Genomic DNA, 14,222 nt, shown 5'->3' on the forward strand with positions numbered 1-14,222 from the left:
TAAAGTGTGCATTCACATTGTGGTCAAATTTTACATACTGTAAGATATGATTTACTGTAAAGCCCTGAAGAATTATATGACATACCCACTATAGTCTATTTCAAAAATTTGTTGTCCTAAACATGGTATTTTGTAAATTTTTAATATATACCCTATACAGTAACTGATGCAATGTAACATTCACAGATACTTTCAAGGTGTTGGCTATTATCTCAGCAAACACCATTAATCATTTACTAATATGTAAAATCACAATTCAATGGCCACTTTAGTCTGATAATATCATAGTTGCATGAAACACTGTGATCTGCTACTGTATTAGTAATTTATTTAACTTATTTCATTTTGCAGAAAATTATTAGAGCTGATGTGGACAAAGCTCTTTTTGCTCCAGTTGAAAAAAGTCTGTGAACAAACCATGTCATGTTTGGATATGAAAAATAGGTCAATGGCTACTGAGATGATGCTTCCAAAAGCAGAACCTTCCCTACAGCACAGCTTTAGGAAAACACTTCATTTGACAGCATACATTCTTTTTAACAGAATCCTCTTAGTAGGTACTGGATAAAAAAAAAGTAATTTAACTGTAGAAATGGACAGAGAGAAGATAGTGAGGATTGAGACTTCTTTTAATTTAAAAATAGCACAATATTTTAGGACTTCACTCAAACCAAACTTCTTCCAATTGCTGTTACTTACCTGGAGGCCAAAACAAACAACCCTCAGACAAGTTATTTTCAGTGCTTTGGTGAAGCTGGTGAGAATAGCACACTTTTGGGGAAGAAATGAACCAGGAGAAAGCAGTGCATGCTTGTAGTAATGTCATTCTTCATGCAGGAGTTACCAGTTTTGTCTTCTACCAAGATTAAATGATGGGTAGCACATTTGTTAAATTGCTCAGCAACTAAAACATTTACCAATCATGGATCAGAGGAGCTCTTGTCCAAGGGAGGCATATTTCTCTTAATTAAAAAAAAGAAAATCTAAGAAGATCCTATTGCACAGCACTTTATATGAAATCATACCTTAAATCTTTATCAAAAATAGCAGATAATCACACTGAATAGAGGATTATTCTAAACTGATTGTATATATACTCTCAATTCAAACTTGTTCCTTCACCCATATTGTATTACTTATGGGTAGCTACTGCCCCAGACAGGCAACTGCTGCAAAATGAGGAATTTTTGTCTTTATATACCAATATAGTTAGTGGAGACATCATTCTGAGACCAGACTTCAGGTGCAGCACACAATCTCATATTATTTAGCAGCCCTAAGTCTATAGTAAAAACAGGACACTCATTACCCATTCCATCTGACATGAACAAGGAACAGCTTTTGAAAGTTTTCTTCCTTGTGTTTCGGTGGAGAAATATTTTAGATATTCTTGGAATAAAGGGTAAAGGAAATCTACATACTGATTATAAATTAAGACCAGTGTTGACTTTTATTTACATAATTTAACAAACAAATTCAAGTAATTATTGCGTCAATCATTCAAATGTTGAACATTACTATAAACCACAAATTTATAGCATAAGTGTTGCATTCTTCATGGAGCTGTGATTACTGTTCTACATTTTTCTTTCTCCAACGAAGCCACCTCAGAGCTCTCACCAGTGCAACTTGTCCCATGAGGAATGTGATCCTAAAGTTTTGTTTATACCAATCTCTAGGATTCCAAAGCCAAGAAAATAATCAGCACACAGAACAAGAACAGGAAAAAGATACACAATTATATTAAAATATCCTTTGGCACTGCCAAATTGTGTTCTTTGTGGGAACCCTTTTCCTGCCTAATAAGAGTTAAATAACCTATGAAAAAGTCTGTGTATATCCACATTCAGGAACAGATTACACATGGATTACATGGTTGCAGCTGCATTTGAAATCAGCTGAGATAAAATAGTTAAAACTGTCTCATGTTTCAGAAGTAAAGCAGATCACCAAGCTATCTGGACTACCTGCCAGTGCTGTGCTTCAGGTAAAATTTGTTTGTGTGTGGATAAAGATGCCTGTGTTAAAAAGGGCAGAGTTGGTCTCATACAAGGATGGCAAAAAATAAAATCAAACCACACTTCAAAGGCTAATTGTATAACTCAACATTACCCTTCTACTGCAGTATCTTTTAAAGATAATGTCTTTAATATTGTCAGTTAGTCTTTATATCTTTAAATAATTTAATTTTTATTAATCATGCACGGTGTCTGGAACAAATTAAAATTATTCACAGTATAGTCTGCATCAGCCCTTTTTAACCTCTGCAAACTAGCTTCAAGTTCTCTGCCCTGTTACAAATTAAAATAATACCAAATTTTTTTTCTAGTTTCTAACAAGGATCTTACTTCCATGTTGTAAAATGCTCACAAGAAGCAATAGGATACATAGAATTCTGTAACTAGAACACTAGGATTTAGGTCTTCTCCTGAGATGTCTGGGGCAAACCTTGCATGCACAGCTCTAACATAAGCCTGAGATACCAACCCCTCAGTGAGGACAGCAGCCAAATTCACACTGACAGGCAGCACTGAGCTACCCCTTCAATTGTCATGTTAAATAAAAGTATCATGCTAGCATTGCAACTGTTTCTTTTCCTCTTTCACCTTTAATTTACTACATCCTTCTTGAATTTTTTTCCAAAACCAAACTCTATTTCCAGTCTAAGTACCCTGAACTAGATATTCAAGGCATCTATGCACAGTCATTGCTTCAATTTTAACTACATTTTAGAAGTTGCAACACTTCAGCTGCCAGTTTTCAGGCCAGCTGGCAATACTGCAAAAGAACATACAGCTAAATGCATAAACAGATTTTTATAAATATGACCCCTCAGACTGCCTGTAAAAAGCTCTGCTGTTTTCAGTGCTGTGCAGTTCCACTTTGAAACTACAACAATTCAGCCAACAAAACTTGATTTTCCAAGTCAGCAGCAAGGAAGGTCATGTTTAAGCACAAAGCCTGAATTTTCTTCCCCTGAAGATGGGACACTATCCTAAGGTCACTGCAACAATGGCAACTGGTAACCAGTTCTAAGATTAACTATTTGCATTCCCACTTATCAATTATAGGCAATGTATTGACAATCCTCTCACTAAAAACAATTTCTTACTTTGCATCTTTTCATGCTGTTGCTTTGGATTATGATGAGGTTCCCCCCTGCCCCTCCATGGGCAAGATAAGATGTGTAGATTTAAATACCTGTTAGTTAAATTGTTCTTACAGGATTTTAGAGTGTTTTATGGTTTATGCACAATATACAAGGAAACTCAAGCCACCATTGGTTACAGACCAGCTGCAGTGATGGCTGAACTCTCACTGGCATCACACCATGAGGAACCCAGACACACCTGACACTTTTGAGCCCAATAATCTCCCAATCCACTACAGAGAGGAAACTGCAGTTCTGTTTTCACATTCAGTGGTCAGCATTTCTGAATTAAGTGCTGTCTTCCTTCACCTTCCCATTCCTCCCTCACTTCTAGCCCTTTCTCAAGTGTGCACAGCTACTTGCAGGGGTATGTGAGTTTGCAAGTCATTTTTCAGCCCTTTCAGATCCCCAGTCCAGTTTATCGAGTTGTTGTACACACAGTGACACTGAAACAAGGCAGGAGATGCTCTGAAGAGTTGGATGTGGGTTCACCAAGCTGTAGCTGAGATTCTACCCAGGTCAGGTGATCAATTTATGCCTTGTCAAACTCAAAAGCTGATCACTTTTTTACTAGACACTTGCAAAATAATAGACCCAGGATTATTAAATATTACTCCCATTAAATGATTTTCCTTTGAGATAAATAATTTACTTGTCCTTGTTTAACAGTCAGCTAGAATCTGTTATCCAGAACTTTCAAGTGGTCTATTTGCATTTATCAGTTTCAATTAGCAGCATGAAAAGACCCATGCCCTAAAATAATAAAATGTGCCTGATCTTGTCTCTTGAAATCTCAGACTTGAGCTTATCTTTCCATTAAAACAACAATAAGCAGCAGCAGAACTCAAATGATAATGCAGATTCGCCAAATGCTAATAATAGCATTAAAAATATAATTTTCCAAAATTACAAGGGTTTGTGCTGTTTTACCAATTACAGAAAAAATGTTCAAATTTTAAGCTTGATCTTATACCTTTCACTTAAACTGTAATGTATAATGGTCAACATAAATACCTGCTACATACCTGTTGTACTGCAAATGCTTTTTAAAATTTTTACTTAGAAAGTCCTTGTAAAAGTCAGCCATTTCCTCTGCATTCAGCGTTGCTTTTTGACCTGAAAATAGGTTTTGGTGTAACAAAGTCAAGGCAATTCTTTGGATCAAAACACTGGGTTCAGATGCTAGGTCTAACTCCTTGCTCTTACAAGCTTTCTGTGTAAACCTGAACAAGTTAATGTCTTTAACTTTCAATCTTTTAAGACTTATCTAGAGAGCATAGCAGATTAAAAATACTGATCATCTTGAAGCTGGCATAGTTCTTAAAGCCCTATTACTTGTGCAAGTAATAGTTTATCAGCTCTTAGACTGTTTAGGGAAGCAGTGAACCCCTATGAAAATGTGCATAGATCTAGGAGTATCTTCCTTTGAATAAAATAATTTCTCACAGGGTTGAAGCCTAAAGAGTACCAATAAGAGCATTTAGTAACTTAAGTTCCCCCCCCTAAAGCAAGTCCATAAATATCAAAAGAACACTATCCACAACTGACATGGTATTTTCAGATGTAATTCTTTTTCTATTACTGTTAATAAATTCCAAGTAACTTCAGGCAAAAAGTTTATGTTCTGAGATATGAGACTCCCAAACAATCTAGTAGGCAATTATTTTGAGAACAAAAGATTATTTTGAGTATGTCATTCATAGCCAGAATATAAAAGGTCCAGGAAGACCTGTGGCTATAGCACAAGATGTCTAATCCTGAGAACCAGCAAATATTCTCAACTCTACCAGACAATTCCTACACAACCCTTCTGGCACAAAATGTCCCTAAAATGACAGTCAAATTTCAATGCCCCAGGGAACATGGATAGGATGATGGAAATGGAATTGCAATATTCAACTTGCTACACTTCCAAAATGCATTTTAAGGCTTTTGAGATTGACCACAGAAATGTAAATTATTGATTGGTTCTATTTGTCATTACTAAAAAACTAATATACCACAATGTATTAACATACTATAGGATAAATTAACTATAAAACCATTTGAAAACTGTTAATACTTATAGTTAATTTGTTTCTTCATACTGGTATCAGCAAAACTGATTCATTACATAGGAAAGTAAGTTTTGTTACAACTGTTTGTGTATATTTTTATTTTTACAAACATTCACAGCTGTATTATAGAATAGCTGACCAAAGGCATGCAGTTGATATAGATTTATTTTTAATGGAAGTATGTGGTCACTCTCTTTTACTTCTAGAGTGTAAAAGCAAAACAAAAAAACAACAAAACAGCAGTATAAAAGAAGTGGTTTTGAAATAACATAGATCTTAATTAAAATTACTTCTCAAGCACACACTGATCACCAGAATACAAACAGAAAAGAAAAATAATGGTCTGTGACATACAGAACGTCAGAGCAGATGCTTCACTGAACTCAAACAGATCATTATTCTGTGAACAAAGTGTTCAACCTCATACTACAATGCTCAATTCACTATTATTATGAAGGCATTTTGTTTTCATTTTCACACAATGAATTAGAGGGACAACTATTTTACAATAACTGTGCCCAGGCAGAGACAGGCAGATAGCAGCTGCCTTACTCTCCCTCAAGGAAAAATATTGTGTTCATTGGACACAGCAGGGACCTGAAGCCAAAGACTGGGAATTTATCTGCCCAACCATAACATGCACTTGAGGCAAATGCTCTGTATGTTTATCTCAGCCAGCTCACTGGCTTAGGAGGTGTGAAAGTAAAAAGTCCCTTCCTCCTCAGGCTACACAATTATTATATTACTGGGCTAGGATTTCAGCACATTCCCTCTGGCTGCAGGGAAGGAATTAGGGGGAGAACAGTGCAACAGATGATCTGACCCCCACATGCACGTCTCTGAAAAGCTCCTTGTCTCTTTTATAATCACACTCCTGAAAACAGTTCTAAATCCTACCCCTAAGATTTACTTTTGACAGAACACAAAGAGCATAAACTAATAATATTCAAAGTTAAGCAGAATTGAGAATGCATCCTAAACTATTAACAAAGATCTCACTAACCTGATTCATCTCTCATTTCCAGACCCTTGGCTTTCAGTCTTGAATAAATAAATTCTTCTTTTTCCTAAAACATGTTTTTCCACATTAGAATGGGATGTAGTCAGTCCTTGAAGTTAACCATTGGTTTTAATTACATAGCAATGTGGTGTTCAACATCCTTTGAAAGAACTAGCAATACTTGTTATACTTGCAAGTGTCAACTAAACATTTTTCTTAGTCTAGTGAGTTAAACTGGTCACTTAGATCCTGCTACCTGCATGCATCAATTAATTCATGCAAGTGTCTTACTGATACTCATAAAACTGATTTGTGGAGTAAAGCTACAGCCAAACTTCAGTGTTGTTTGACAGAAGTCAAACTTTCAGTTTATAAAGCAAACTATGGAAATGTGCTGTACTGTATAACTGAGATTTTGAGCATAGAGAAAAACATGCAGCCTAATGGAAGCACAGTAATCATTTGTGTGTGGGTTTTACAGACTTAAAAACAGTTCTGTGGAATTAAAAAAAACCAAGCTTCATTTTTTCTGGGATCATTGCAAATTTTGAGAGGATATGATGTTCAGCATCATAAACAATGGTGAATTACTGAACTGTTACTGTTCTTCCAAAAAATGCCACATTGGCTGGGAGATGCTAAAATCAGGAAAGACAGACTCACTTTAGCCTTGCTGGGATACGCTGCCCAGTGAAATGGGACATGTCATTTACCCTCATTTAGTAATTTTGGTAATTACACCAAATTTCTTTTCTCTCACTTATGACAAGAGAAAAACCAGCCATGAAATAATTTTCAACAGCTGCTCTAGCCACAGACAGGTCCAGCAGCTACAACTTTATACTTTCAGTGCAAGACAGGAAAAAGGCAAATACTCTATACCACTAGGCAGCAACACGTGGGATGTTTAGTTTTGTGCATCATCTAAATAAACGAACGACAAACCCATCATTTCCCCCGTGACCCTGAGCGCATTAACAGCGGGCAGAAGCGAGCCCCCGGGTTTCGGGCAGCCAGGGGAGCAGCAGCAGCAGCGGGTGCGGGCCCGGCTCGCTCACCTGGCGGAAGGCGCGGTTGTGCCGTGCCCAGAAGCGCTGGTTGCTGGCCTGCGCCTCCTGGCGCGCCTCCCGCAGCCGCCGCTCCAGCGCCGACTCCTCGGGGGGCACGTAGAAGATGACGGGGCGCAGGTTGGAGAGCTTGTCCGGGGGCCCGATCCAGTCACTGTGAGAGTGCGCGGGGGGACGGAAACCCAGGCCCTGCGGAGCACAGACACAACGCGTTACCAGCACCTCTGCCGAGCTTCTGAAGGACCTCGCAATTTGGAATAAATTCCCAAACGCCACGGAGCACACAAACATAGCAAGTTCAGAAATAAAGCACATTTATTTACTGTGACCAGTTTTTTAAATTTTTTTTTTTTAATTTTATTTTTCTACCACTAATACTCAGTTAAAATATTTCACCGAGAGAACCAGCAAGTATCCCAGTTTTTTGCGGGGCTGATCTCTGCCCTCTGGCGACCAGCGACAGCACCCGAGGGAACAGCGTGAAGCTGTGGCAGGGGAAGTTTAGACTGGATATTAAAGGCTCTTCACCCAGAGGGCTGAGGGTCACTGAAACAGACTCCCCAAGGACGGGGTCACGGCCCCAAGCCTGACAAGCTCACGGAGCTTTTGGACAACTCTCTCAGTAGTGCGATTCTTAGGGCTGTTCTGTGCAGGGCCACGAATCGGATCTCGGTGATCCTTGTAGGGGCCTAGAAATTCATATTTTATAATTCTGCGATTATAAGTTTTCCTCAGCCCGGCGTTCTTCCTGCATCCCTGTACCCACACACAGGCATGCGCCTGCCCCAGCCGAGTTCGGAACACCTGGGGTTAGCCCACAGCCCGGACCTCAGCGCCCCTCCAACACCCAACACCGGGGGCCTCGGCAAACACATAAAAACCAGAGGCCGCGGGGATCGCGGTTTGCTGCCGGCTGCCCCCGCCCCGCCGGCGTTACCGGGAGCCAGCCAGAGCGCTCCCCAGTCAGGGCTCCGTGGGGGCGGCGGCCCCCGAGGCTTCCCCCACGGCCCCCGCAGGAGCCGCCGCCCCCCGCCGGGTTTACCACGCTGTCCGGCCGCTCCCCGCGCTCAGCCGCGCGGCCGCTGCCGGAGGAGGCGGAGGAGGAAGCGGAGGCCAGGGGGTGGCGGCGGTAACAGCCACCGGCCCGCAGCACCCGGGCGGCCGCCATGGCCCGGCGCTTTACGGCGCTGCCGCGCGGGGGCTGCGGGCGGGGCGGGGCCAGGTCGGGGCCGGGCCCGGGCCCGCCTCGGCCTCCGCCTCCCTGTGCGCGGCCGGGCCGGGCGGGGCTCGGGCGGTTCGCGGCGCTCGGCCCGTGGCGCAGCGCCGGGCCGGGCAGCGGGTCCTCGCTGGGCGGCGGGTGAGTGAGTGAGTGACTGCGGCGGGTCGCGCGCGCCGCGCGGGTTCGCTGCGGGGCCGGTGGGGACGAGCCTCCCGCAGGTGCCTCGGCGGCGGCCCGGTTTCATTTCCTCTTCCCGCTGCGCCGGGCCCCACCGCGGGGGAGGCGGGAGGTTGCGACCATGGCGGGGGCGACGAGTTCAAAGAGGCAGCAAGGTATGTGCGGGGACGGAGCGCTGCCCCGCGGCTGTGGCGCCCGAGGGCGGTCGGGTTCGGCCGCTGTTCTCCCCTCGCTCCGGGTTTTCCCCTGGGCTGCGGGTGCCCTGTTTGTTCTGCGGCGGCTTCGGCCGCAGAGCAGGTGGGGAAGGCTGGGGGTGAGCAGCCTGGAGCTGGGCGTGTGGCAACTAAAGCGTCGCCCCTGCGGCCCGACCGGGAGAAAGGTGTAAAAAAATTAAAAGGTTATGAAATATCAGCTGAGCGGTTTAGTCGTATTGGTGAAGGTACTTAACATAGCTGTAACGCTGAAGTGCTTCAGAATGGAGAAGTTGTAATGTGTGCTCGTGTAGCACTTAAGGAAGTCTTGTTCTCGTTTTCCTTGTAGTTCGTCAGAAGCTGGACTGGGGAAGAGGAATGGATATGGGTAACCAACACCCATCCGTAAAACGGTTACATGAAATACAGAAGGAAGTAAAAGAGATCGAACAGCAAGTGGCTGTCTTCAGCGGTCTGTCTACCGACCGAGATTACAAGGAATTGGAAAGAAACCTTACGAAACAGCTTTTTGAGATCGATTCTGTAGACACCGAAGGGAAGGGGGATATTCAGCAGGCCAGAAAGCGAGCTGCCCAGGAAACTGAGAGGCTGCTGAAGGAACTGGAACAAAATGCAAACCATCCGCGCAGACTGGAAATAGAGGCTTTATTCAAGGAGGCACAGGCTCTTGTGGAACGTGAGATCACACCTTTTTACGAAGGAGGAAACGGTATAAGTGATGAATTTGAAGAAGGAATTCAGGACATTGTGCTGAGGCTTACCCAGGTGAAAACTGGAGGGAAAATTTCTCTACGCAAAGCAAGATACCGCACTCTGACAAAGATATGTACTGTTCAGGAGATTATAGAGAATGCTGTAAAGAAACAGCTGTCCCTGCCACTCTCGAATGATGTTCATCCTTCTGTCTCCAAAATTAACTCTGTAATGTGTGAGGTGAACAAAGCCAGAGGAACTCTCATTGCACTTCTAATGGGAGTGAGTAGTAATGATACCTGCAGGCATCTGTCCTGTGTGCTCACAGGCCTCATTGCTGATTTGGATGCTTTAGATGTCTGTGGTCGCACGGAAATAAGAAACTACAGAAAGGAAGTAGTAGAAGAGATCAATAAATTGCAGAAATACCTGGACTTGGATGAAGAAGCAAATTCTACTCATGCTTATGATTTGGCAAAAAATCAGTCCATTCTAAAAATAGAAGAGATCCGTAAGAAGATGAAGGAAGTTCATTCCTTACTTCTCAAAACAGAGAATGCCTCTGATTTGTATCTGGGATCCAAAGCAGAGTTGCAGGGACTAATTGCCCACCTAGATGAAGTGAGTCCAGGAAAAAACCCCTGTATTAGAGAGGCCAGGAGAAGAGCAGTAATTGAAGTTCAGACTCTTATAACATATATTGATTTGAATGAAGCTCTGGAAAAAAGGCAGAAGTATCCAGAGCAAACTGCTGTTGAACATCAGTGTCATAAAGCAGTTTGGACTGTACTTGGAAACTTGTCTCAGATTCAGAAAGAGGTGATTTCGTTTGATGGAAACAGAACAGATAAAAATTACATGAGACTGGAAGAACTTCTTACAAAACAACTTCTAGCCCTGGATGCTGTTGATCCGCAAGGTGACGAGCGGTGTAAGGCTGCCAGGAAGCAGGCAGTAAAGCTTGCACAGAATATTCTTTACTATCTGGACATGAAAACAGATGAATGGGAATACTGAAACAGCCATGGCCTGACACAGAAGAACATTTTCCCCTTTGGCACCTTAGGAAGATCATTGGCAGCACATAATAAAGTATTCTGTGCCTGCTGAAATCATGGAAATTGCATAAGCAGTTGACTTGGCTATATGTCTGCTAACCCACGCAGTCACCCACTTGCCATGGCAACTGTCAGTACACCATCAGCAATTCTGGTCACTGATATAAGCAAAGAAGTGCAATTCTCTGAAGGAATAGCTTAATACTTGATCAAATAGCTTCTTCTTTTTTTTTTTCTTCTCTTTTTCTTTCTTGTTTTTATTTCAATAGCTTTGTGCAATGTTCAGTGAATGCAGGTTTTTCAAATCACAGAAACTTCCTTATGGTACAATACTGGCAAAACTATTTAAGGAGACTGAACATGAAAATTAGTATTCAGGCATGAGGCTCCATCCAGCAACTTCACAGCAGTCTGGATGTCCTGTTAATGTGCTGTCATGACATAAAGTACTAAGGGCAAAAAGCCTGCTGGCTTTTGGATTGTACTTGATTTATTCCATCCATCATAGCATCTAGATATCTCAGTTAATGGAGCTATAATGCCAGCTGCAAATTAGCATTTACATAGGCAAAGCCAATTATGTCAATTTTTGTAATACCCGAGCCCTTTGATTTGCAAAACCAGGTCTTTTGTTGGTGGAAATTCTTTCAAGTTATTGCTTTAAGGTACTGAGATTTGGAGAGGAAAATCTGTACATTTACACCAAACAGATAAAGGGGATTTTGAGGATTTCAAACTGCCATCCATAAACCCTTGAAAACTGCACTGAACTTTCTTTAGTGGCTGCTTAGGTGTCTTTTTAAACTCTGCTGTTGCGTCTGGTTTTCACATTTGGCGAAAACATGAACAGACTTCACTTTGAAGTGAAATGTGCATTTTGGAATTATTTTTGTAAAATTAAGTAGCCAGCTGTAAAGATGTCCCTAATGATGTAAGTTTGTGCTACATGGTCAGGTGTGGCTTCGAGCATGTCTTGGAAGGACTTGTGGCAAATGTCTCTCTCTGCAACTCACTCACTTCTTTCAGAAGCTTCATAAATAAGCTTGCTTGTACTGTTGTATGCACCTACCTTTTTATTTGTGGCTGCTAGTGCCAATCACATTTCTACTATAGCATGTTTTTTGGCATTTTTTGAAAGCATGGCATTAAAATTATTTGAGTATATACAGATATATATATAAAGACTATAGATATATATATAAAGGTATATTCAATTGTAGATAATTTGCACTCTTTCAGGATGAACTAAGGAATTAATGTTCTATAGATGATGATTTGCACCACTTTAAGGAGTAAAAACCGTTTCAGATGTTACAATAAATATTTTTAAGATCTATTTTTGACTGATTAGAGAAGACAGTACTGTCTGTGAGAGACAAGTGCCTTTATGACACTGCTATCTTGCACCGTCATATGTAGATATAGGAACTCTTTACTGGCAGCTTGATACATTTGTAATCTTTACAAACTGGATTTTTCAGGTATATATCTAATCCTACTGTAGTATATGTCAAGCTAACACAGTACAATAGGTGACAGTTGCCCTATAGAGCCCTGAGAATGAGTATCAAATTTGGGAAATACATATTCTGCTTCAAAACTAAAGCATTGCTGTGGAGGTGGGGGAATTTGGGCAGGTCTTCTGTGCCTATTGCTACAAGAATAATTTGTTTGTTCATAACATACTATGAGATGTTGATTGAAGGCTGCATACCTTCAGAGTGTGAATAGATTTTGTTTGTGATTGTGCAGGTGATTGCTTTGCAAATCTACTTGCCAAAACCGACGTAATTGAGTACAGTGCCTAAGGCACGATTTGGCAATGACAGAATGTTTGTGGAGGATTCTTCCTGCTCCTTCAGAGACACAACCCCATGGAATTTAACTCTCCTTCACTAAAAAAAAAAAATTCCCCTAATTAAAATTCCAATCTCTGTTTGAATATTATGTGGCTAACACAGACTATTAATAATGTTATACACCTGAATTATTTTACTCATTTCAAGCTCTCTTCATGTTTGAATTGCAACTTGTGATTTGCACTTAGATTTTTAGGAAAGATAAGGATTTGATATTGTAATGATGTTAATAATTTTTCTTTAGCATTACTGTCGGGTCTGCAGTGGTTACTTGTAGTTTGTTTGAACAATTTAGCGTCTGTGTTCTCTGGCAGATATGTGTAGTTTTATAAGCGTTTGAGCCTCTTATGTAAAAATGAGTAAGTATAGTTATCAGATCTGTCCTATTTTAAATGTGTCTTTTAGTTTTCCTGGATGGATTGTTATGCCTGCATCTCTAAGAATGCAAATGTGTAATGATAGTGTAATTTGGCTGACTGAGTAGAGTTCAGTAGCAAGATATTATGTGGATTAAGCTTTTTTCCTTTGTTCTGTACTCTGATAAATTGACTATTTAAATTTTGTGGTATAATCCTCATCTGGAATGGGTTTAATTCAGTTTTTGCATGAATGAAAGTAATAAAATATATGTGCTTAACAAGAAAAAAAAAGGCAAAACAAAAAAACCCCAAAAAACCAAAAAAAGAAATGCACAGGTTTCTCAAAAATTTGCTTTTATGCTGAAGAATGTAATTTCTCTGTTTTTCATATCCAAAGATTGAGGGAGACACAACTTTTCTTTCCAATACAGCAGGCTAAACTAATCATCAAAATGTAAATGGACCAAATGGCTAAAGCCTGCATTTTAGTACTATACTAAAATAGAGTAACTTTTCTGTGTGCTGCGTTATGTACCTTAGAGCAAAATAATCGAGTGGATATTCTGGGGGAGAGCTAATCCTGCATCATGATTCCTATTTGTTTACCAAATTTCTTTTTGAACTAGTTTTCTTTAGTTACTTCAGTATTTATTTTTTGTTGTTTGCCACTCAGAGTGGTTTTTCTGTGATTTTTTTCTGGATTTCTATATCACAGAAATCCAAATCTTTGGAGAAGATTTTTGTTAAGTACAATTCTTACCTTTTAAACTTAACAGAAGTCAGTGTCTGTGCTCCTAATGGTGTACCTGTCTTCAGTTATTGCTGTGTAGGAGTTGACATTTGTGTTCACAGATCCAAGATTAAATATTGCAGTGTTAAATTCTTGATTATTAATACAAATACATTACTGCTTTTACTAGATATTCATTTGAATGTTACGCCCTGATGCCTTTCTCTATTTATTTTTGAATGTGAGTTATCAGAATGTAAATTATTTTTGTCTTAGAGCAAGTGTTTTTATTAAACATACAGACAGAAAGCTCTTTTTTCCCCCCTCCTTCTTGAAAAGTTTGCTTTTTCACTGCTGTATCGATTAAAATAAAGTTCTTTGTGTGGATACCACTCCTACTTGCTAAATCTGGTGCCTGTTGGTTTTCTCTGCATTCCTCAGCAGCAGCTTTGCAAGCCTGCAGGGTTGCACTTGGCTGGTGGCTGCAGCAGTGCTGGTGGCAGTGTGCAGATCTTGCCACTTTGCCTTTGGAGGATGCTGCCCGAGCAGATGAGCTGTGAAACTGATGGAGGGATTCTCTTTGTGCAAAGTCAGCGTGGATGGATCCCAGAGCCTTTAGCAGGAGCTCAGCTGGGCTGGT

The 14,222-nt window shown here is 40.8% G+C and overlaps 2 protein-coding genes across 5 annotated transcripts; one reads left to right on the forward strand and one right to left on the reverse strand.

The window, feature by feature from the left end:
• Window positions 1–1,431: 1,431 nt before the first annotated feature.
• Window positions 1,432–8,450, reverse strand: COA8 (cytochrome c oxidase assembly factor 8). 2 transcript variants are annotated; one of them, XM_071426358.1, is made up of 5 exons: window positions 8,318–8,450; window positions 7,267–7,464; window positions 6,212–6,275; window positions 4,177–4,267; window positions 1,432–1,675 (listed from the first exon to the last, which is right to left on the reverse strand). In XM_071426358.1, the coding sequence occupies exons 1-5, from the start codon at window positions 8,441–8,443 to the stop codon at window positions 1,570–1,572; spliced, it is 585 nt and encodes a 194-aa protein (XP_071282459.1). In that variant the 5' UTR covers window positions 8,444–8,450; the 3' UTR covers window positions 1,432–1,569. The 2 variants fall into 2 exon arrangements, with proteins under 2 accessions (XP_071282459.1, XP_071282458.1); XM_071426357.1 differs by having other exon boundaries at window positions 8,213–8,443.
• A 47-nt stretch (window positions 8,451–8,497) lies between these two features.
• Window positions 8,498–13,989, forward strand: BAG5 (BAG cochaperone 5). Of its 3 annotated transcripts, none has more exons than XM_071426356.1 (2): window positions 8,498–8,632; window positions 9,212–13,989. In XM_071426356.1, exon 2 carries the CDS (start codon window positions 9,241–9,243, stop codon window positions 10,591–10,593), a length of 1,353 nt encoding a protein of 450 aa, XP_071282457.1. In that variant the 5' UTR covers window positions 8,498–8,632; window positions 9,212–9,240; the 3' UTR covers window positions 10,594–13,989. The 3 variants fall into 3 exon arrangements, with proteins under 3 accessions (XP_071282457.1, XP_071282456.1, XP_071282455.1); XM_071426355.1 differs by having other exon boundaries at window positions 8,505–8,640; XM_071426354.1 differs by lacking the exon at window positions 8,498–8,632 and adding an exon at window positions 8,659–8,826.
• Window positions 13,990–14,222: the final 233 nt, after the last annotated feature.

The sequence above is a fragment of the Agelaius tricolor genome, unplaced genomic scaffold (genome assembly GCF_023055355.1).
Source record: "Agelaius tricolor isolate 1412-34295 unplaced genomic scaffold, bAgeTri1.0.p SCAF_5, whole genome shotgun sequence".
Classification (NCBI taxonomy): Eukaryota; Metazoa; Chordata; class Aves; order Passeriformes; family Icteridae; genus Agelaius; species Agelaius tricolor.